General features: G+C 37.9%; 1 protein-coding gene across 1 annotated transcript in view; it reads right to left on the bottom strand.

The window, feature by feature from the left end:
- Positions 1–218: 218 nt before the first annotated feature.
- Positions 219–25,493, bottom strand: part of LOC122788367 (kelch-like protein 10) — a 49,875-nt gene continuing 24,600 nt past the window's right edge. Inside the window, exons 2-5 of the mRNA XM_044055444.1 lie at positions 24,647–25,136; positions 19,085–19,699; positions 14,789–14,938; positions 219–557 (exon numbers count right to left, since the gene is read on the bottom strand). Of these exons, the coding sequence (XP_043911379.1) occupies positions 219–557; positions 14,789–14,938; positions 19,085–19,699; positions 24,647–25,136 (1,594 nt within the window). The remainder of the gene's footprint in view (positions 558–14,788; positions 14,939–19,084; positions 19,700–24,646; positions 25,137–25,493) is intronic.

Below are 25,493 nucleotides of genomic sequence, written 5' to 3'. Positions count from 1 at the left end.
AAAGAAACAGTATTTTGCAGTGCAATAATGTTCACAAACATTCTCCTACTGTACTATTAGGCCAATAAATTCTAATGAGAGCTATGGCTTATATATTTCAATAAGAATCATGATACCAGATTGTCATATATATACTTCATTCCTTTATTATATTCTTTAAAACAGTACAGTAAAGATGATTGCTCAGACAGGTAATATGCTACTGGAAACTGAAAGCTTTACTTCTTTTGGATGTGAAACCTAATACAGTCATCCCTTGCTACTGCATATTCTTTAACATTTGGCAAGCCTACAATGACACAACAGCTCAAAGCACTGCGAGCAAGACTCATCCTACGTGCAGAGGACCATTTGTTGTTCTTCTTGTCATAGTATTCAACATTGGAAGTCGTTGAAGCACCATTATAGCCACCTGCAACAAACAGTAACTCATCTGACACTGCAATTCCAAAGTTGCTACGAGGAGTAAGCATCTCGGCAATGGTATGCCAAGTATTGGTAAGGGGATTGTAGGCCTCTGCATTACGAAGTCGATTTTCTCCATCAAAACCTCCCACCTATAATGTAGAAAGAAGAATTAAATCAATTAAGTAACTGACATCCATATTTGTAGCATGTAACGTCATGACTGATTTATTATCCAATTTTAGTTTCATGTCCTTAACCTCTAATATAACCTCTATTCTGCAATGTAAAAAATGCAAACATTATGTTTTATAGCAGACTGGATTCAGTAGAGGTGGCGACTTTTTAATAACCATTTTACTGTGAGATTAAAAGAGATTGTTAAAATTAAAAGTTATAACTTCTTGAAATATATTCTATTCTGGATTGAGTAGTGCACAGTACATGATCATGTTATTCATAAATTTTGCTATTCCTGAAACAGATCTAGACTGGATCAGTGCATCACTCCATAAATACAGTCAAAATCAATAGTCTGGTATTTGTTATGAATATGTATATAACATGCAAGTATCTCTTTCCTTGAGATAAAAAAATGCTAAAGTGAAAATCTTAACACATTTTCCTAGGAAAACATCATTAGCTCTCAACTTTAGAAATAAGCAGTTTCTAATCACATGGAAAGCACCTCTGTCTTGTAGTAGTAACTACAGCCAGCAGAATTGCTGAATAGCAGAGTTACTTTTAAGAAGCAAGAAAATATTTGCTTTAGGATTAATCAGCCTGCAGGATCTGAAAAAAAAATATTAAAAGTGAGAATTAGCCACTGATTATAGTTGAAAACTGGTCACAGCTAAGCAAATATTAAGTTATTTTTGATGTAACATCCAGATGAGATATTCTGGCAAATAAAGTTAGATGAAGAAGGTGTAGTTTTTTAAACTATCATTTTGTATTCCATCAGCATCAGAGATAATCTAAAGAGTTATTGCACTAGTAACTGAAGGGATGTGGGAACTGTTGCAAACATCATGGAAGATCTTTTAGTGTGGGATTAGACACAAGAATAGTAGAGCAATATGAAGATGCATAGAACAGATATGGACTGATAGAAAAGGAACTGTCAGCAATAATTTATAGATGTGAGCAATTCCATGAATATGTCTGTGGTAAAGAAGTTCTGGTGGGAACAAGCAATAAACACTTGCAAAGTGTATACAGAAAGTCTTTGTATCTTTGTAAAAAGAAGCACCAATGTGATTGCAGTAAATGTTACTTAAGCTACAGAAATATGATCTGACAGTAAAATGCAGACCAAGTTAAGAAACTACACAAAGCAGAGGCACTAAGTAGACCATTGTGCATGAGAGGCTTTAAGAAGACTTTTTTCAGGATCATGACATATGTCGGCTTTACTTTAATTTTGAACATTAGTAGAGTGGAAGTATGTTGTACACTGACATTCTTCATGGAAGGGTTGACCTCCAGTTTGAGAAATATGTGCACCTCTCTCAAATGGTTTGTGTATAATAAAACAGTAAATAACTGTCAGTATACATACAACAGTTGCTACACTACTTCAAGGTGTCTAATGTTATCAGGCTGTCAACAGACTAAGTAAAGGAAGACTCTGTGGTTTCATGCTGGCTGAAATTTAAAGAAGAGGAAGAGATATAGATATTCTATGCCCGAAAAGATGACAGGTGCATGTATGCTAACAGAGTTACCCTCAAAGGGAAGTGAAGGTCAGAGTGCATTGCTCTACATCATTATCAGTGTACCCTAAAGGTCAGAGTACACTGGGAATGATGCAGAGCAATTAAGTGTATAGATATACAACACATGCAATTACTCCTTACAACAAAATCCCAGCGAACAAAACAGAATGCTAGAGAACTGGCTATACAGGGGATCCAGGATACAGAATATCAGATACCAGGAACCAAAACAGAATTTTAAGAAAATGACCACTCAGAGATGCAGGATACCAATCACAGTTTAGAGTCACATAGTCAATGTGTTGACACTTAACACAATGCAACAACAGTAACTAATAAAATATGGTAATGTTGGACACAGATCAGTATAAGGCTGTATGTCACAGCAGTATACAATGATGTATCAACAAGTGAGCTCAGGTACAACAAAAGGCATTGAAGGCTGCGGTATAGTACAATGTAAAGCAGGCTCAGATGTCACTGTAGGCAGAAGATATGTAATGCAATATACTATAACAGGCAGGCACAGTGTTACAGCTAGTAGAAATCTATGAAATGCAATGCCAATTAGACTGAAGCAGAGTAATTCTAAAGACATAGTCTAAGTGCAAACACTTTAAAAAGACATTTACTCAGCACAATTATCTGGATATTACATAGCAGGCATATGGCCCAAGAAACAATGTCCAGTGCAACAATGTAAAATCATGGTCATTCTACAGGTGTCACAGATAACATATTTACGTATATCATAGTATATTAAAGTAAACTACAGCACGATCTGCCAGGTTGCCATGTAAGTTAGGTTTAAGGGCCAGACTTAAACCAGATTTGCAGATAGAGAATGGTGCTGCTTAGGCTAGAAAGTGGGAATAAGAAGTAACCTCTGATGCCACAGTATATCGTAGAATATTACAGGTGCAAGAAATAACTCAATACATTTTAGTATGTTACAGTAAATCACATTATGTTAAAGTAAAATTCAACAAAATTCACTAAGTCATCATGATAGGTATGCTCTTAGGCTACATTTAAATTGGACTTGCTGATGGAGAATATCATTACTTAGGCTAGAAAGTGAGCATAGAGTAAAGCAATATCTTAATATAACCCTGTTGACATTCCTAGAGCAACAATGTCAACCAAGTGCAAAGCTAATAATCTAGTACAATGATAGCAGATAAATTATAACCAAATACAAAGTTGTATTAAATAGCAGCTGTGCACAACTGAGTGCCGGGCTGAGTTAGTCCCTGGTTTGTGAAGGATTCAACTATTAGGGCTTGGCATATCTCTAAACTATCCAGATTTTTACAGAATGTCCAGATTTTTGCCTCATATTTTTGGTCTGTTCCTCACAAAATTTGTGGTTTTCTGGCAGAACACTAGTCAAGTAGGGCAGATCATAAAAACACACATGTTCTGTTATCTGGTACTCTGCTCAACCACATTGTACAGAGTAAAGCCCTTCCCAGCTATAATGGGCCTTATTCCACAGTTTAATACAATGGTCCAAATCCAATCCAGTAGTAATGTACACAGCTCAGTGCAGCCCAGTCAAATAGAGCACAAGGTCAAGCAACAACTCACAGTTTAAAACAAACTCAAAGATAAATCTATCAACAAGGGGAATGTTCACCTTCATCCATAGGCGCCGGAAGTTGTTGAAGACTGGGGGGGGGGGGTGAGAGGGGCACTTAGTGATCTAAAAAGGGCAATTTTTTTATAACTATTTACTACTACAACATAGGTTCACTTGGAGGACATTTTAAGCTTAGCCAATTCCCTTTTGGTGCTTGAATTAACATTTTCTGATTTTATCTTACATACCCCATGGCTGATAACTCTATATAAGCCCTAGTGAGAATAACTGATCATACCATAGATAATTTGAAGGGACCCATGTAAGGGATGCAACATTTAGGAACTGCCTCTATCCATTACTGGTATGAGGGACAATCCTGGAGTACATTTTCTATTACCTATCCTTAGATCCAAGTTGCATTTGAATATGGACAGATGAGCTTTGTTTTATTTTTATGGATAGTCTGTTCTGGAACAGTGGTACCTCTGTGGTATATATGTATCTCTCTACAACATTCAGTTTAGATACCTGGACTGAGTATTTCTGATGCCATTTGACTTGCTGATGTTCAGTAGGTTCATCTGTATTAGGTCGGAGGATGCCTTGTATGCCAGATATGTCACCTCTAAGCACTCTGTAGGATACAGAGTATAGTAATAAATCTTTGAGGTGGCCCATGCAAGCCCTATTGTTTATGACTTGTATCCTTTTAGTAAGGTATTTCTGAAGGCATTCCAATTGTTGCATGGGGCTGGACAAATACATGCCAAAGTGGGAATTATACAAAATGATTGACCAAATGAGAGCTTTGTAAAGGGGGACAACAACATCTCCAGATCTAGTCACAATCAATTTGTTTATAAGCTGGGCAATATAGAAAGGCTTTCTTATGACTCTGGGCACATGTTGGTCAAACGTTAGGTCACTGCACACACAAGTTCCCAAATGCCAAACAATTGGGTCAGTTCTCAGAGGGCATTGTCATGATTTTGACACCAGTTATTATTTGGGACAAACCTTCCTGCATGATGGTTAAGTCATTTGGGGATTCAATAACTGCTCCTAGCTTGCAGTCATCTCAAACTTAACTGGCCAAAGCCCTTTGGTATTTCCTTTTACTTTTGAAATGTATATGCCAAACAGAAAAAGTCTCAGCACCAAACCCTGGGGTACTCCATTGGTGAGTGGTCTCTTCCCCTATTTTGACCTCCTGCATCCTGTGAGCAAGTTGGAAATTCAGCTAGTGATGCAAGTGTTTGCTCCTACATTATTCATCTTTTGTAATACACCTGAGTGGGGGATTGTGTCAAAAGGCTTAGCCAGGTCAAGGTAATGTGGTGTGAACTGTTTTACCTTCATCCATTGCTTTGGTAACAGGAGAGAAGCTTAAAATTTGCCCATGATTTTGAGCCTTTCACACTTTCCTCTGTGATATTTTCAAACACATTTTTAGGGCCATGCATACATGTACGCATTCTTTGATTCACCTTCCTGATTGTATTAAATTATATTCCTTGTATAATACAGCACCAGTTGTTAGAATGTGTTTTAAATCTGTAGTTTTGAACAGTCTTCTAGTAAGCAATGAAACAAAATGTATGAAACAATAATGACAAAACTACCCATTTCAGAAAATTTCAACCATAAAAGGCCAGTCAAACTTTTGTCATTACGATCCACCAATATCAGTAAATATGCAAAATGTCTGCAGAAGTAAGTCATTAAATAAGTCCACATTAAAGGGATCTCTAACTAATGAAGAGGTTGATGCTAGGAAACAACTTTATATTTCATTGTTTCATCTACAAATAAAGTAGCTCTTGCCCTTGAAGAATAAATTGCCTATGTTACATTAAAAAATGATAAGCTAGTAATATCGCAATAGGGAATGGATGGCAAACTGATAACAGGTTCATAGTTACTAGGTAACTCCTCCAAAGAAGGACATTCACAGGACTGCAGCATCCACTCCCTTAAAGTACAACACAGTACAGTATCAGCGATCCATTTGCATGCTGTGGGAGTAGTATTTGTCCAGCCTAGTGAGTCAGTGTGCCAAATACCAGAATCACCATTTGCTAGACCATTTCTTCTTAGACATGTAGACTCAGTGGAAGTGGAAGGGTTGTAGTTGGCAACCTAGTGACCGCCTGAATTATGTGAATATGGTGGCTTTGTGTTAGTGGGAATGCCAGGGAATTGTTATGGCTAGGCTTGTATAGGCCCTAGGGCCGATAACCTAGTACCAACCTATGAACCTATGGATTGCTGCAGTGACACTTTCATCCTGATTCATGGAGACCTATAGAGTGAGTCAAGCAAAAGATCGACTTTAGATTAAGCTTACATTGAGCAATATACTCAAAACACCAGCAAATATCATATTCTTATTAGAAAAAGGTCAAAAAGTGTCAAAAATAGAAACACGGCCTCTGGCAATATTAACTGATCACCAACAAATGCACTTTAAAAGCACTCCGATGTAACTGGAATAAATGAAAAGATCACACTTCTCTGATATCATGGAGACTATTAAAATGATCAAACCATGTTAGATCTGGTCATTTCAGCAGAAGTGTAAATCAAGGAAATGTAACAGAAAGCAGTCCAGTCAAATAAATAAGAGAGGCTATAGTATGGAGTACAATTTTAATGCTACACTTGAAAGACAAAAATATTTAGAAAATCAGTTAAGCCTGAAGAAAGCAACATATCCAGAATGCATACCTTGTAATCCAAAAATTTCCCCAAAAGAACAAAACTCTGGCACAGTAAACAATATTAACAGATTATCAGTAAATACACTTTAAACATATGGGAAGCCGCGATGGTACAGCGGTAGCGTTGTCGCCTCACAACAAGAGGTTCTCCCATTCGATTCTCGGCTGGAGCACCTTCTGTGTGGAGTCTGCATGTCCTCCCCGCGGTCGAGTGGCATTAGAAAGACATGTGTAAATGGATGTGCCTTTCTTGAAGGTTGGGCATCGAGCTGGCACCTCGGCACTGTAAAAATCTACTGCCAATCATTAGTGGACCGGAGTTCTGCTGTGGCGACCCCTAACCGGGAAAAGCCGAAATAAGAAGAAGAACACTTTAAACATATGGAACTGTATTAAATAAAATGCACACTTCCCTGATGTGTTTCAGAAACATAGAAAGAGCACAACACAGACCTGCCAAATACAGCAGAAGTTCCTACTGTGCAACACGATTTAAAGGCTACACTTAGAAGTCACAGCTGAACAGAAAATTTACTTTTAAATTGGATTTAAAAAAAATTCTTGTCTCTGACATCTTTAATACAAATAGCAAGGTCAAATCTGATTACAGCTAATCAGTCCACTAGTAATATTTAAAAGGAAGTGTGGCTAAAAGGGGTTATCATGCAGACTCTTCAAGTGACAGACTTGCGTGCGCACACACACACACACACACACACACACACACACACACACACACACACACAATCACATACTGCAACATTTATAATGCAACAACTTCAGATGTAAATTTGAAGAAAAGCAATGTAAATCAAAAAATAAATCAGGCAAAGGCAAAACAAAGAGAGTACAAAATATAAATGAGAACTAACAAACAAAATTCCAGATCATTTCATTATCTGCTTGGAACATTAATCACAGTCTCTATTTGAAATTCCATATGCATCTAATGCATACCCATTACTTGCCCTAATTCTTGCTGTTGTATTCTCATCCCCTTACACACATACACACATTCGCATGCATACCTACACGTATGCACACACATACACACAAACAAACACACACACATACACACACACACACACACACACACACACACACACACACACACACACACACACACACACACACACACCTTCATAAAATAAGTAACGGAGCACTTCTGCATAAAATAAGTAATGGAGCATTTCTCTTGCATGAAAGAAGTAACTGAGCACTTCTGCATACAAGTAATGGAAGTAACGGAGCACTTCTCCTGCATAAAATAAGTAACGGAGCACTTCTCCTTACCGTGTGTAATTGTGGCAGCATAGTGTGCACTAGCAGCAGCAATGATGTGATCAGAAAGGAATATATTGTTTCCATGCGCACTTTGTGTTTAAATTAATTCATGTTGGCGTACAACGCACGCATGAGTCCTCCTTAAAGAAAAACTCCAAGGAGTTACAGGTCTTGCAGCTGTGAAAGTGGAGGGGCTCTCCCTCCCCCTCGCTCTATGGTTCTGGTGCCTATGCCTTCATCTCATTATGATCACATTGCCACGATTACTCTCTTGCAGTCATTATTGCTAGATTTTATCCCTCTTCAATTTTTTACTGATTTACTACTATATTTTCCAATTTATCTTATAGGTTTAAATACATGAAAACATCTTTGTCAAGTCACAATTAGAGAGAAAACCAATATCAGGTGTATGGACATGCAAGAAGAGGAAAATAGCTGTATAAGTACAAGGGGTAGTAATTCTTGCCTATAAAATGTACTGACTATGACTACTTAACACTCAAGTACATCACACACAAAATCCTAAAACTGGTTTTAAATGGAAAAGCATGTGAAATGCAGCCAGGTAAGCCATAAACTTCAGTAGTAGAAACCAAAGAATTTTTGGATGCTAAAGATGAAGGATTCTTTTTAAGAGTCAATTGAAGTGGCTACGAAGAAAAGATGGCTCCCAAGCGATGCAGTCTGACAGGGCACAGCATGTAAAGCTAACAGAGGAATAACGCAGTCCATGACTGAACAATAAGACAAGTAATCTGAAAGTATAGGAACATTTGCCTAGAAATGGAAGAAGTTATTCAGATTACAACAAATACAAAATCTTTTCAATCTGGATTAATAAGGTCTTCTCTCACATGAAATGCTAACAATTTCAGATGAGATCAATAAATGGTTAGGATTAGGAATGAAAGCATCAGCTTCCAGTCTGTTAGACAAAGACATAGTACAAAAAAATTAAGACAAACTCATTCCTGCTGCTGAAACAGCAGATCATCTCTGAGTGGAAACCAAACCAAATGAAAAGCGTTCTATATAACAGTGTAGAATAATGGCTGCCTTAACCAAAATGGAACAACTACACTTCACATTTTCAGTCAGTGACATAAATGCACCATCAGAATTAGAACCTTGAATTAGAGAAATATTCTTTATCTCTAGTTTTCTAGAATAAATGCTATAATGATCAATATCTTCTATGAAGACTGTTCTTAACTGAAAGACAGTTTGAAATAAATTCTGATTATGCTTCTGCTTAATCCCAGGCTAATACTTTAACTATAAGTGCCACACATTAATGTTCAGTTTACTGTTTACGATTTCACTACATCCAGTGCTAATATGTGCATTTTTCTGACTCCTAACCTTTGTTCCATTTCAAAATACAAGTAATTATACCATTTCTCTCTCCTGAACTCATTTAACCATATTTAGCTGCAGTACGTTCTCTCTTCCCACTTTACCTTTGGCAACCACATCAAAATACCTGGTTTTATTACTCACAAATATCTACTTCTGTGCTACAGTTTAACTTATGTTTATCCGACGAATGGTAGTCTAAGTCCATCATAGTATTACAGGATTTGTTTTATATTCATGTATTTTATTTAAAGTTTATGTTTATTTATATGTTTCTGTAATGCAACTGCAACTCTTATCCTACATGACTTTTATTATTTACATTAATGTGTGATGTATAATTTTCATGTGGAGCTTTTCTCTCTCTGTGCCTCCTCTGAAAAGGGTTTTGTTTGCGCAGTTGTTTTTACCCAGTCAACAAATGAAAATAAATAAACTGAGGGGGGATGGAGTGCTGTTTCTATAGCTACAGCTGAGTATATTGTAGAGGGTAACAATTATAGGGTCTTCTTGTAACTGAATCAAAACTCTATTATAAACAAATTCAAAGGCTGAATATCTTTATTGTCAAGAGTTATCATTTATGGAGGAATTTATCTTAAATTGCAAGGAAAAAAACTGATGTAGATACCTTGGACTTTTAAACAGAATGCTGTCACTTTGAAAGTATCAGGGAAAAAAGAAGTCCTACAAAAGTATTGTAAAGATTTCAGGTAAAGACACACACACGCACACACACACACACACACACACACACACACGCACACACACACACACACACACACACACACACACACACACACACACTCTCTCTCTCTCTCTCTCTCTCTCACACACACACACACACACACACACACACACACACACACACACACACACACACACACACACACACACACACACTCTCTCACTAAAAGAATTTCTGAGGTAAAATAATTGATTTCTGAGAATATCTGTTAAAAGTACATATCATTATAGCTGTTATCTTTCTGAAGCTTAACAAGCTCATAAATCACAGGGCATCTTCCTTATTGATAAATAAAGCTTAAACACTGTGGTAAGCTCTCAAACCCCAATGTATACACACACACACACACACACACACACACACACACACACACACACACACACACACACACACACACACACACACACACACACACACACACACACACACACACGCGCGCGCGCGTGCGCGCATACCACAAATACATAAAGCTAACCCACATAACATGTATATTTTATTAATTAATTCTGCAAAGAAGAAAGCATTTCAATTACAACATGCCAATAACCCCAGGCTATTTTTACAGCAGACTGGACATAAATTTAATGCACAATACTATCGGATGTTTTAGATTCTACAAAACAAACCCACAAGCTCTGAAAATTAAACAGAATTCTCCAGATGTAAAAGCAAAGCACAAAAGCACAAACTCGTTAATAGCATTTTTAAGCCTCCCCCCAAGATGTAGAGACTGTACCACACACAAACACGCACACACACATATTATATCTCTAAGATAGCTATAATCCTCCTATCACACTTAATTTCTTCTTGTTTTGGGACTCACACAATTAGCCTCGAGCACACAATGGGGACCCACTATGAGAAGCTAGGAATCTCAATCTTTAGTCCCTTCTCTCACAACTTGTACAGTGACAGGAAGTCAGGAAATACAACCTTTTTAATCAGATTTAATCTGTTTTAACTCCCAAGATATTTTAAAGTTCATAAAATACTTCCAAGTAAACCATTTAAATAGTATAGGAAATTGAAAGAGGAAAAAACAACTGGAGCAAACAAAGTGATGTCAGACACAACAGAAAGTCATGTAAACCATTAGAACAATGTTTTCTAAAATAAAAAAATGCATAACATTGAGAATTCAATAAGTTATGATAAATGCCTGGAACATATATTTTCCATCTTGTCCACAGATCAAATAAGAACACAGTAAACGAATCCCTAGTAATTACTTTATTTCAGCTAAAATATTAGATCACAAAACATTAACTCCAAATTATTGCCTCTCACAAAATCATATTATAAAATGTATTCATCCACTGCCAGAGATTCCGGAAAAGCTCACTTGAGTAAAGTAAAACATAAAATGCTGTGGTCATGCTGAGATATTCACTCTAAGAGCTGCAAGAATAAGTAAAATAAAATAAAATAAAATGATGGGTTCAACTTTGGGTTGCATGTAATCATCCGGAGGACATCTGATGACCAAAGATATTTATTGCAGTAAAGCAGTAAGCAGTGAAATGGGGGCTCAACTCCAGCCATTGAGACTGCTAAGAGAGCTTTGTTACTAGTATAGTAGGAGCACAAAAAAGACATACACATGCGTGTGCGAGCGCACACACACACACACACACACACACACACACACACACACACACACACACACAAATGCACCCTTGTGTTCACTTACACTTCACCAACTTTCCTGTAATGCATTCTATCGTAACACAGACAATGTCAATAAAATAGCATTTTATTATTGTCTTTTTTAAATCATTTGCTCTTTTTTTCACTTTCTCTTTGTTCTTCAGTTCCACTTACTGCCTACGTCTGGACAGAGTGGTGAATCCATAATGTAAATCATTTTATTTTCTGTCTTTCACTATGTATGAAACTGACACCCTGAGCCTTTCTTCATAGTCTTGAATCTCCATTCCCCTTATTACTTTGTTAATACTCTGTTCTGTGTGGGCATGTGAATTCATATACACACATGCATAAGCGCGCATGTATGCACACACACACATAGTGCTAACCTTTCCCTATCCTTCTAAATTGGAGACAGTACTGAAGATGTGACTTTAATAGTACCTTTTACAATGAAATTTATAATTTTGACATCTTTTTGTCCACTTCCCTAGTTTCATATTGCAGAGTCCAGTTAATTTCCTTCACTCACCTATCATGGCACGCTACATGATTCACCCTTATGGTGATTATATCATCACTCTCCTTCCCTGTTAACCTCTCTAACATGTAGGATATCAGCAGATTGCTGAAGAACCATTTCAGATAACATAAAATACATTTTTATCTCTTTTACAGTTGGAGGCGTCTTGATCTTGAATAAAAAAAATGATTGCAGAAGAGATCCCGTTCTAAACAGCTGTCTGGTTCTTTGTGTTCGGTAACTTTTATCCTACTTCAGTTATATTATTAGTTCATAGGTACTTACTAGGCTATTGATCGGTGAGAATATTAAGAAACCTAGTCTTATATTCCCATAGTATATTTTAGCCCTTATATTTTGCAATTGAATAACCCAAAGATGACTGAACAAGGATATTTTGGGACATTTACATGTTTCTCCTATCCATGATGGGCAGGGGTGCCAAACAGGGTGTGAATTTGAAAAGAGTAAAAGAAGAATTTTACTTTATGTGGCATGAAAGATGGTTCCACAGAAGTGATATTGTCTGTAATACCTACCTATTGCTCTAACTTATTCTATTTATTTTGCAAAAGAGACTGGGACCCCCTGAGGAGGTGTTTATAATACCATTTGACTTGAGAATGTGTAATAGGTCGGACAGAATAGGGTCTGTTGATGTTCTATAAGTAAGGAATAAGTCACCTTTCAGTAGCCTGTATGATACTCAGAAGAGGGATATAGCTTTGAGATGGTCTGCATAATTTTTGAGATTTAAGCCCTTGATTTTTCAGTGAGAAAGCACTGTGATCATTCCAGTTGTGAGAAGTGTTTGGAGAGGTACATAACAAAAAGGGCACTGTACTCAGTGATCGGCCTAATGAGTACTCACTACAGTAGAATGACTGCATCCTTGGATCTGGGTGTCATACCTTTAGATTTAAGCTGTGCAATGGAAGAGGACTTTCTTACAACATACATGGTAATCAAAGGACAGTTCATTGTCCACAGAAGTTCCCAGATCCCTGACTATGGGATCAATTTTAAGGGGAGTACTGTCAATGTGATAGTTACAAGGAGAAGATTACGCATTTCTTGCCATTTAGTTTTAGTCCATGATTTTGACACCAGCTATTTGTTCAGGACAGGCCCTCTTGGAGGATTGGCATACTCTTTGGAGTTTATAATGACACCAGTTTTGCAGTCATATCCAGAATTGGTCAGCCACAAACCCTTATCATTAACTTTGACCTCCACAAAGTAAATTACAAAGAGGAGAGGCCCAAACATTGAACCTTGGGGTACACTGCCAAGGCGGAGGTGGTAGAAATGCCCACCATAACTTACTGGGCTCTATTTATGAGACAATTTGATATTGAACAATTCACATTGGGACTATCATTTAGATGACTGACATTACTTTTCTTGCATTATGTGACACCCATGCACTGGCCCAGCAATCAAGAAGCCTCAATCCTCACCACTAACACCAGTGAGGGGCATCCACATAGGGAGAGGATAATAAATACACACACAATAAAGTACAATTTCCCTTAAGAGCACGCAGAGATCACAGTCAGTCTGGGGCTGGTTTCTCCCTTTCTCTCCAGGTGCCCAATAAGACTCCCCACTGACACAGCTATAGGGTCCAGATCTCAGCCTAGTGGGCAAGCTAAAACCTCCAGCACCCTCTCTGTCCAACCAGTGCTTCATGCCCCTGCCCAAGTAGCTGACAAACACACACTTTGAGATGAGTTATATACAACCACATAGACACTCCTGGGGAAGGCTGGCACAGGTTCTCCAGCTGTGCCCCTTTTACCCAGACTATATGGTAGAAAACACTGCCACCACCCACTAATATTTATCAGCTACCAAAAGTCCCTTATGAAAGGGTGTCCTATTATACTGTGCAATATTATTATTCAAATGGTAAGTGCAACTGAACAGTAATGGCTGATTTGGAGTGGCTTGGCCAGTATCACTATTATGCAATGTACTCTAGAGCTTACATTATCTCTACACAAAACAGCCACAGTTGAAAGGTATAAAAATATTTAATAATAAATAATAAAAACACAAGACAATACTTCTTACTACACAGTGCTAGTCAAGAGTACAGAGATCACAGGGAAATGCTTAAAATAATACAGTAGAAATGTTCTGACATCAATACAGAAAAAAGACTAATCTAATCTTCCTAGTTCCTAGCTATAGCTAAGAGAAAACACAGTTCTACAATAAACTTACATATAGAACATAGTCAGTGTTGATCAGTTGGATGTTCTCAAGAGAAAATGCTCAATGCCCTTATTCTTTCTGTCCTTAAATTGATAACACAGTACCACAGATTCATTTCAGATTACATCCTTTCTTTCTGGTTCCCAGGCTAACAAAAACTCAAAGGTTAATAGCCCTTTTGATATTGCAGCTGGTCAGGAAGCCAGAGTAATAAAAGAAATTATACATGTAAATTCTAGCCATTAAATCTGGCCTCAAAACAATAGGCAGAATGCCTCCCTCTAAACATCTCAGCTCCGAGTTTTAGATCAAAGAATTTCATAATGCTTGACTTATCAGCTTTTTTACAGCAGAGTGCACTGTTGTTACATTTTTGCAGTTTACCATCCAGTGCAGTATTTTCACATTTAAGAGAACAAGCCTGTGGCTTACATTAATATTTACAAATGACAGAATTATCTACAAAATTGTGTCTGGCTAGGCTGGCAGCCTTCACCTATCTTCACATTTCATATGCCAGCAGAATATAGAATAATAAAGAACAACTAAAATATATTGTGCGCCATATTTCCTTACCGCATAAACATGTTCTCCATATGCAATCACTCCTATTCCACTGCGTCTGCTTCCCATTGGTGCAATGAGGGTCCATCGATTTGTTTCTGGATTGTATACTTCAGCTGTTAATAAACATTCATTCCCGGTGAAGCCCCCACATATGTATACCTAAATTAAAAATATATATATATCAGAAATCAAACAAGGGTGTTCATCTGCAGTAGTTAATTATAAGCAGCTCAGATAAAACACTAAAGAGCTAGATTCTGGAGATAGCCTTCATTTGGGAAGGGAAGGTACATGCATCTTTTATTTAACTTCTGACATAATAATCTGGTTAAGAACATTCTATTCTATCCATTACCATGAACACTGCAATAAAAGAACAAAGCAAATGTAGATTGGTAGTTTCTAAATGAGCAAATATAAGATCTGAGATCAATATGTTTTCTGTGCTTATGCTCTAAAATATATAAACTGATAACTTTACTGGAGTGAGCAGTAGAGAGAAAGGTTGGTTTCTTTATTATGTAACTTTTCCATTTTTAGATTATTTAATGGAAAGTATTAAAATCAAGATTCACATTCAAATTATTTTTCTTATTTTTAAAATCCTAATTTTTAAAGCCTACTATGCATGTCTAGTGGTTTTTAGGATAATCCTTGATCTGCATTAACTGACCACCACAAAGCCACTCAGTAAGCTAGTCAAACAAGCATAACCTGGTCTGCAAAGTGTAGTACACATCAAAATATAGATTATATTCATGATGTTTGCTTTTACATGCTGGAGACTGTGCTGTTATCAAACTATTTCAGTACAGTTGTGCGTTAGGCCCGGCAAGCCAACACGTGAAACTCTACTGCCAATCATTAGCAGACCGGAGTTCCGCTGTAGCGACCCCTAACCGGGAAAAGCCGAAAGACACAAGACACTATCAAAATGTTACATTCCTGGTAATCTAATGCTTGCATGCTATCCTGACTGTAGTAAATATCAGGTCTCTTCTATTGCCAGATTCTACATTTGTGTTAATAAAATATAAACACACATTTATTTTAATATTGTAACATTGGAAAGCAGAATTTTGGAAGATTGGTTATACAGTATCATTTTGTGGCCTTTGGGATGATGTTCATTATAACATAAAAGACTATTAAAGTATCACAATATTTGTTTTGGGGAGTGTGATAACTGTCCTTTAATGACACCAGAAATTTACTCCAAGCACATGGGTATTAATATAATTATTGAACGGTCTGCTATTGAATGGTTCTGCTCTGTGATTTTAAAGACAAAGATTAATTGTATCATAATTTGAACACATTTTGGTATACTAAATGAACAAATCCTTATTAGAACAGATTTTAACAGGGTCATATTTTTAGTATGCTGGTGATAAAGTTATAAGCAAGTTTTTAAAAATAAAGCAAAACAGCACTACAGAAAACTATGCCATCTACAATATTCCTTCTAATCATGTAACCAGGTAGGTATGATGTTCCATTTAGACTAGCATTATATATAACAGAAAGAGACTAAAACTACAGTGGTGCATAATTTGATACATATTTAAGGAAGCAAAATTAAGAAATGGGAAAAACAGAACCATTTTATTAGGTACAACAACTAAATTGAAGTTACTGCTTTTTATTTCAAATTTGATTGACAATATTTAGAAGGCCTGGTAATGTTAATACTTTAAAGTTAGACAAATAGGCTAAAATTTAAGTAAACTAAACTGTAGAGAGAAATCCACATCAGTATTTATTTACTGGCTTATAGACTGATTTCTTTTTTGATGACTGGGAAATTTCAAATGGGCATTACCCACTTTCGAGAGAGTCTGAGGGAGAAAAGCTACACTAGGCAATAATTACATTTCTAGAAATTGCATACACTAGCAAACATAACTAAAGGTTACTTTGTTTACCTATAATCACTTCTGTATGAGTGTATGTACCCCTTACAGACTTTACTTACAGTCACTGTAGTACAGTTGTAAATAAATATGCATTAAGGTTCAGAACATAAAAGTGCTGACAATTACATAATTACAAAGAGAAAGAAATGGAAAAAATAAACTCACTGTTTTTTTTATCAAGCAAACTTCACAGGAAATTAGGTGATGGGTTATTAAAGTTGAAAAATAATTAGAGAAGTATGACTAACAAAGAAATATAGGGTAGGGAAGGATAGGGAAGGGGTAAAGTGAGACAGTATGGAAGTATGACTGAGTTGTGTTTACATTTGTAAGAGTATAGTCACACAAGGTCATGTAGAGATTGAATTTGGTAAGATAATCTACAAATAAAATAAGAGCAATCAAAATGAAAAGGGCAGGAGGAGTGTTAAGGAAATAAAATCAAGAACAAGAGAGTACAGAGTCTGTGGGCTTGATAACAAGGAAGACATGTACTGTTCACTAGAGTGATTGAGCAAGGTTTGATTAGCAACGGTATGACATCGGAAAAGCAATATAATACTAATGAAATTATGACCTTTGACATCTTCTCTTTGCAGGACCAGAAATCATATATTCTGAATTACCACAGGAATGGTTGAAATGTTATTTGCAATGCCAGTAAGGAAATGTCCACAGTACAATGATAAATTAAGCAGTACATTATTTTTATGAGACCAGATTGTGCTGATTTGGAGGCTACAAAGCATACCTAAGGACAAGGGAAACTGCTTCAAAGTTGTGTTGTGCCAGTCAGTTTATACAAGGGAATGTCTTTCCACAGCTTTGTTGACCATGGTCTGAATAATAACCTGACTGACAAAGAGATGGCTAGGAAAGTGGGAATGAATAGCTTTGCCACCCTTCACTTCCTCATATATGTTCCCCGTTTCTTTTGTAACAGCACCCCTGATAGAGACTGAAGTAACCACAATGAGTTGCGTAAGCTGTTGGTAGACAATTTTGAAGAAGTACAAGGTGGCACAGTAATCTTAGGCAGCTTGTCAGCAAAGGTCACCAAAGAGTCACCAGTGGTTGAGTGTGATATAGAAGTAAGATAAGGACAGCATTCCAAGTCCATGGTAGAATGCTGATGCTGCTGTTCCTTTACACATGACACCTGCATCCATTAAAGAAGTGAATGGATCATGAGGTGACTGCAGGCAAAGGTGTGATACCAGATTATCATCAGCCCAGAGACAGCATTCCAAGTCCATGGTAGGATGGTGGTGCTGCTGTTCCTTTACACATGACACCTGCATCCATTAAAGAAGTGAATGGATCATGAGGTGACTGCAGGCAAAGGTGTGATACCAGATTATCATCAGCCCAGAGACAGCATTCCAAGTCCATGGTAGAATGCTGATGCTGCTGTTCCTTTACACATGACACCTGCATCCATTAAAGAAGTGAATGGATCATGAGGTGACTGCAGGCAAAGGTGTGATACCAGATTATCATCAGCCCAGAGACAGCATTCCAAGTCCATGGTAGGATGCTGGTGCTGCTGTTCCTTTACACATGACACCTGCATCCATTAAAGAAGTGAATGGATCATGAGGTGACTGCAGGTAAAGGTGTGATACCAGATTATCATCAGCCCAGATTCAGCCTGGAACCCTAAACATTTGTCACAATGCTCTGTTTCTAATGTACCACCCATTGTGTAAACTCTGCTTTAACTGATAAAGTATTTCCTAATAATGGCAAATATTTCTTGTTTTACTCCATTCTAGGATCTCCCTCTGAGCTCCTTCTGAATATTTTATTACCTTTCTTCAAGATTATGCATTGTGATTTCTGTTTTATTATTAGAATACTGCAGCAGTGGGTTTGTCCATAACTCTATCATGTATTTAGCCAAAGATGTTGCCTAAAATTTAAATAGAATCCTGCAGATTATTTTAGGGCATGCTAGACATATATGGGTTTGATTCTAACAACATCCGGTTAAATACTATGTGACTGAGCAAAGGGTTTTGGATTAATACTGAAAATGAACATTTTTTTTTACTGTTTCACCCAGTTAAAAGTAATGACTGTATGGAGTTATAGATTCACAGATATAGATTAATGTGCTTTAATACAATTTCTGGGATTCTGGATTAGTATTCGCTGTGACACATTCTTCTTGTGATCTCATCTACTTATTATACGGACAAGCTTTATAATCTCTATGATCAATGTTTCTTTCTTATGAAATAAATGCAGTCAGAAACAATGTGCTCAGACAATTCTAATTCAATCAGTTTTAAGTGATTCGAATGTTTTAACATATATGAATAAGGAAAATTCAGTACTTTGTTTCTTAATATGATAAGAGTAGTTATCACTATATAGAATTATTTACCTTTCCATTTAGAGTTGCAGCACTTGCATCACTCCTCTTTTCATGCATGGGAGAAATCAAAGTCCATTGGTTGGTCTCAGGCTCATATCGCTCTGCTGTATTAAGGCGTGTATAGCCATCAAATCCTCCAATGGCATAAATTAAGTCATTTAGTACAGTCACACTAACATAGCAACGTTTTGAATGCATAGGAGCAACTTCCTGCCATGTCTTTTTGACAGGGTCAAAACGCCTGACGCTGTTGAAGTAATTCACACCATTAAATCCACCCATAATATACATATATCCCTTGAGGTATGCTGTACCATGGTACGCACGAGGCTTTTCTTCTTTGCATGTGACATTCACCCATCTGTCAGCACGGGCATCATATGCTTCAATGATGCTTGTAGAGCTAGGACCACTCCATCCACCAGTAGCAAAGAGGACTGTATATGGAAGTCGGGGCCTAGTTAGCAGATTCCGTAATCCTTCGTTGTGAGGTTTATTGTTAAGCTTATACATTATTTTGAGGGTGTTTAAGATAACAGGCTTGCATTCATCACTGTCTTTTACATACTCATTATTTCTGATGTTGTTCAGAAAATATTCAGTCTTCAGTTGTGCCATTCTCACCTAAAATAATAATAGGAAAAATGAATGACAACTCTTCATAAAAGCTTTTGCACTTACAGATGTAGGGATTTAGCAGAGAATTACCTGAAGAGTTGTAACATGCAATGTAATGAAACCTACTTTGAATTTCATTATCATATACAATGACTGGGATTCATACAGACCAGTGCAGCATCCCAGCTCACCCTGTACCAATGCGCTGAGTTACAGTGTTGTGCAGTTTAGTGATTCAAAGTCATACACATTCTCACATGGGCAACAACTCTTCAATTGGAAATTTTGCAAAACTATGAATCGCTCATCTGAGCAATGTGGCACTGTTCAGTTAAGCACCCAGGCACCCTGTACTAGGAAGCAACGCAGGTGCTATCCGACTATACACAGACATACACAGACACATGCTTACAATAAGCACTCACATACTGTCCCTATTCACCTCACACATACACACTCTGACACCCCCATACACACATTCACCACCACTTACCTGAATCAGCAGTGTTTGCAAGGTAAGGCTATCCCACTTTCCTTGTGCAGATTCTCCCTTTTAAAAGCATAGGTCCACACCTCTACCTAGCAGTGTACATGTACACTTTTTCTGCACTGCTCTTCATGGTAACTTGCATAGTACAGTGGTTATGACTTCTGCACTATGCAAATATCCTAAGAGCACAACACTATCATTAACATAGGTCCTGCCTCCCATTTATGTGTGGCTCCCAGCCATTGACTGCCTAGTGGCTATTAAGCAATTGGATGACTATGAATTGGGACAAGATTGCCTAGTACAAATGCCACCCTGTACAGCCTTGTGTGCTAGATAACTTGTTGATGAATTCTAGGAAATTTGTTCATATAGGTTCATAAGTGGTTATTAGACTATCATCCCAAGAGTCATATTAAGCCTAGCCAAGTTTACTCCAAGTGTACCAAAATATTGCTGACATGTCAATAGATGAGAAATGTCTACCTTACTCAGTGGAAGTGTCTGTTTGTCTTTAATTCCTGTTAAGGAGTACTAATGAGGCTGCATTAATGTAATAAAATATCACTCTGGTACCATTTCTTTCCCTCCCTTTCAGAAGCAGGCTTCCATTAGTTTGCTCCAGCTGTTGTAGCAGTGAGGACACAGGTTTCCTATAATCCTTCATGAATTTTTTTTCATGTTAACCCCCTTATTTCTCAGATTTTAAATTATAAGTACAAGTTTGAAAAGAACTATATGACTGGATGCTCCCTTAATCTCTAGAAAACACAGCCCAGTAAAGCTACTGGGAGTGGTATCCTTCTGATGGCAGCCACTTCGGTTACTAGTAATATGGCTTTTTTAACCATTCACTCTTGAACACTCTCAATCATTCATACTTTCATTCATGCATTCATTCTGAAATTACCCTCTTACTCTAGTGCAGGGTTCCAGGGAAGCCAAAACCCATCCTACTCTTCAGAGATATAACTATGGTGGGGCAAAGAGGGTGGCTGCCCTGGGCATAAAGTGTCACAGGGCACAAATGGCAGGCCCCTATAGTGCAAGAGTGAATAGCAGCATTAATTTATGGATATTGCAGCTTCATAAATGAATGCTGATACTGCCAAATAACTGAAAATGTTGACTATAGCAAAAGACTTGTTACAGTTTTAGCAAACAGCATGCTACATTCAGCCAACATGCACCTACATAAAGGCACACATACATCAACACACTGGCACACAGACATCAAAACCCAGCCACCTGCGAGACACACACACACACACACACACACACACACACACACACACACACACACACACACACACACAGAATGCCAGCCTTTTGCAGGATTGCATGATCCATGCACACACATAAGCACACACACACACACACACACACACACACACACACACACACACACACACACACACACACACACACACACACACACACACACACACACACCTATTTTCACAGTGCGTGCTGACCTTCTGTCACGTATCCCCCTCAGATGGAACTGGCAACTATGCCGAGCCTATACCTATGCTTTATACAAACACCTGTATAACTGCATTTACTCGGCCGTACCTGAGAGGACCAAAACAAGCTGCTCAAGGAAGAACAAACCTGCCAGATGGACAACTGCCATTAACAGGCTTTACAATAAGAGGAAGAAATTGTTATCTAAGAGTAAGAGGGAGCAAGTCCCAAAACGGAAACACTCCCTCCTCAGCTTAAACAAGCAAATAAGACTTCTTGTAAAGTCCTCCAAAGCAAACTATGAATCCAAATTAGCTTTCTCAACTAAAGACAACCATAAGGCATTCTTTAGTTACATCCGTAACCTAAAAGGAAAGGCCCGGATTTGTGCAAAACTGGTAGTTAATAATACCACATATACTGAGCCTGTGGACATAGCTAAGCTGTTGGCCAATAGGTTCTGGGAAAACTTCACTCCCCTGTTCCCGCAACACATCCCCACAACATCCCTGCCACCTGTCCCCTACCTTGTATCTCTAAACAGCAGGTTGTAAATGCCCTCTCCAAGGACAAAAATACAACATCTATGGGACCTGATAACATCCCAAACTGCATCCTACATGGGCTCCAACAAGAATTAGCAACACCATTGGGTACTCTTTTCAATCATAGTCTAAGCATTGGTTTCATCCCAGCTGAATGGAAAAAGGCCACCGTTATTCCCTTGCACAAACGTGGTACTTCCACTGACCCTGGGAACTACAGATCTATTAGCCTGACTAGCCTTATCTGCAAGACCATGGAGTTAATCATCATGGACTTTATCAACAAACATACAGGTAATCACCAAACACTTGACCCTACTCAGTTTGTATTTCTCAAAGGGAGATAATGCCTTTTAAACCTGGTGGACTTCTTAGAGACAGTCACCAAGGCACTGGATGAGGGGAAATCTGTGCATACAGCCTAACTAGACTTAGCCAAGGTATCTGAAACTATCCCCCATTCAGGCATCATTGACAAATTCACCCAGCTAGGTTTCAACCCTTATATCGTTAGACTGGTTGCTAACTGGCTCACTGATAGAGCCCATTTAGTCAAAATAGGGGAATCTACCTCCAATAGCAGTCCAGTAACCAGTGATGTTCCACAGGGATCAATCCTGGGACCTCTACTGTTTGGAATCCATTTCTTCAAAGTACAAGCAAGATCTAAAGGTCTGTGGCTGACAAAGTTTGCTGATGACTGCAAACTGGGAGCAGTCATAGAATCTTCAAATGATGTCAACATCCTACAAAAGAGTCTTACACAAACAAATCACTGGTGCCAAATTCATGGCCTTAAACACAATATAAAAAAATGTATTATCATCCCTTTTGGTAAGGGCAATGTTATTGCTAGCTACCACATCGATAGCAACACCTTAAGTACGACTCAGTGGTGAGTGACCTGGGCACACAGGTTGACAGCAACCTTACCTTTGACCACCATATCTCCACAGTGGTAAGAAAGACATTCTATATGGCTTATCAAATAAGTAATTACCTCCAGAAAAAAGAATTTATAACCTCCCTGTACTCTTCCCTTGTCAGGCCAATAACTGAGTACAATGCCCCTTTTGGAATGGAGCTATTCAAGCACCTGCAGCAATTGGAGAGACTACAAAGGTTCCTCACAAGGAAAATTCAAGGTCTTCAGCATCTGTCCTATGTAGATCACCTGAAATCACTGTCACTTTATTCTGTTTCATATAGACTACTCAGAGGTTATCTCTGCCTTGCACACAAGGCAATCTCTGACCGTGCTTTACTGGAAATGCTGCATCTCCGTAAGTCAAATAGTACATGGGTTACTCACTCTAAAGACCTTAACCTGGTATGTGACATTAATAGAACCTGCTGGAGGGACAGATTTGCCTCCCAGATGTTACCACACCTTTGGAACAGGCTTCCACTACATGTCAAACAGAGCACCTCAATGGCCCTCTTCAAATGCAGTCTAGACAATTGCATGGGTAACAGTAAATTCACCCTGGTGTTTCCACCTGTGTCCCTCTTGGACAGGTACAATAAGTGCTGATCGTGGAAATAAGGGTCTTACTTGGCTAGGCATGTAAGGGCCCTAGGGCCATTAACCTAGCAACTTCCTATGATCCTATCCGAGGAATGTCAGTTCACCTATGGCACATCTTTGAGTTTTGGGAGGAAACTGAAGCATCTGGTGAAAATTCATGGGTGCAAAGAGAGGATGTGCAGACTTCAAACAGGAGGTACCCTAACTGAGAACCAAGCACTTAAAGGCAGTCGAGTCTTCACAGTCTTTCATTGGCCTCCTCCTTTCTTATTGTTTCCACCTTCCGTTCATTCTATCTCTTAACTTTCTCTTCCCTTCCCTTCCCCTGGTACAATTAATTTTATATACTGTATATACTGAACATGTATTGTTTATGCTATACTTTGACCCAGTTTAAACACTGAGACAAAGAGGGTCGCTGTCTTTGGCACAAGGTGTCAGGGGGAACAATAGCTGTAGCTGTTTTTTATAGTTATGGTTACATATTTAGTTACATTGCTAATAGCGTGCTTGTAAAAAATCCTTAACTATTCATCATTATGCATGCAAACATTTGAAAATGTATCTTCTGTCTATTGTATTCTCCATGAAAGAACCTGAAAATGGTACGCTGAGATCAGTGTTCTACTCCAGTTAACTAATGAAAATGAAATATTTTTTTTAATAAGCCAGTAACAAATGTAAGTATTTGCCACAATGTTGTTAATATGGTTGTAGTGTTACATATTTTTCTGCCTAGTCCAAAATACAAGGTCAAACTCTTTTATTGAAAGTTACATTCTGCTTTGTATAAATAAAGATTTTTCTATGACCACAGGTGTTTCAAACTTAATGTCCAGTGGTTGATGTAGGTTAACACTAAGTGAAAAAAAAATCAAATCACTGGAACCAAGTCAGTGAAATATGCACTTATAAAGACTTACCTTGGGAAGCAAAAGTGGAAGAAACTTCTGCCTACTTTGTGCATCATGAGAAATCCATTTCATGATAGCTTCAAACACCACATTTTCCTGTTTCACATTTAGCTCATCTTTCTCAATTATTTCCTCCAGTTCAGTAGCTGAGAGCTGCAGAAACTCATTGCATATTTCTACCAGCTCTGCAAAGTTGTGAAGAATGAATATGTGGGCCTTCTGTTTTAGCTCATTGTAATAGTAGTAATCTGCAATTTTCCAAATTCCAATGCAGTTCTCTGAACAGAGCTTGGACTCAAGGAACTCACAGCAGGCCCTCATTATGGCTGGCACATGGAACTGATCCGCAGCAGCCAGAAGCTGCTGAACATTGCTGTCAGTGATGGATACTGTTCTGGTATAAGCATATTCTATGATCTTCTCCATCGTGTCTGGAGAAATCCCAGAAATGATGTGTACCATCTTCTTTGAGTTGCTCCAGGAACCAGTAAACAAAGTCCTGACAATGATAAGAAATATAATTTGTCTCCGAGTAAATAAGACAAAATATTGGTACCTTTCAAGTTCCACCTTAGCCAACATGTAATCTTGACTATGATATGCATTATTTATTTTCATGTGTCTGGTATTTTGGACATTAAAAAATATACACTGAATACATTTCAACACACTCTTTCTCCAGTCTTATTCTTTGATATTATGTCCCACTGTGCCCACTTCTATCTTGTTGCTTACTTTGCTGTTCTGCTTTTTTCTTAACACTGCCTGTATCCTGTATGCATGGTTGCATTCATCTTTTTCTATTGTATTCTGCTCTGCATTACCATCTCCTCCCCATCCTTGTCCCCTGATTGCA

Source organism: Protopterus annectens, chromosome 13.part0 (genome assembly GCF_019279795.1).
Source record: "Protopterus annectens isolate FY-2018-M chromosome 13.part0, PAN1.0, whole genome shotgun sequence".
In the NCBI taxonomy this organism is placed as follows: domain Eukaryota; kingdom Metazoa; phylum Chordata; order Ceratodontiformes; family Protopteridae; genus Protopterus; species Protopterus annectens.
The sequence above is the reverse complement of the archived record's forward strand: the minus strand, read 5'-3'. Positions and strand labels throughout refer to the sequence as shown.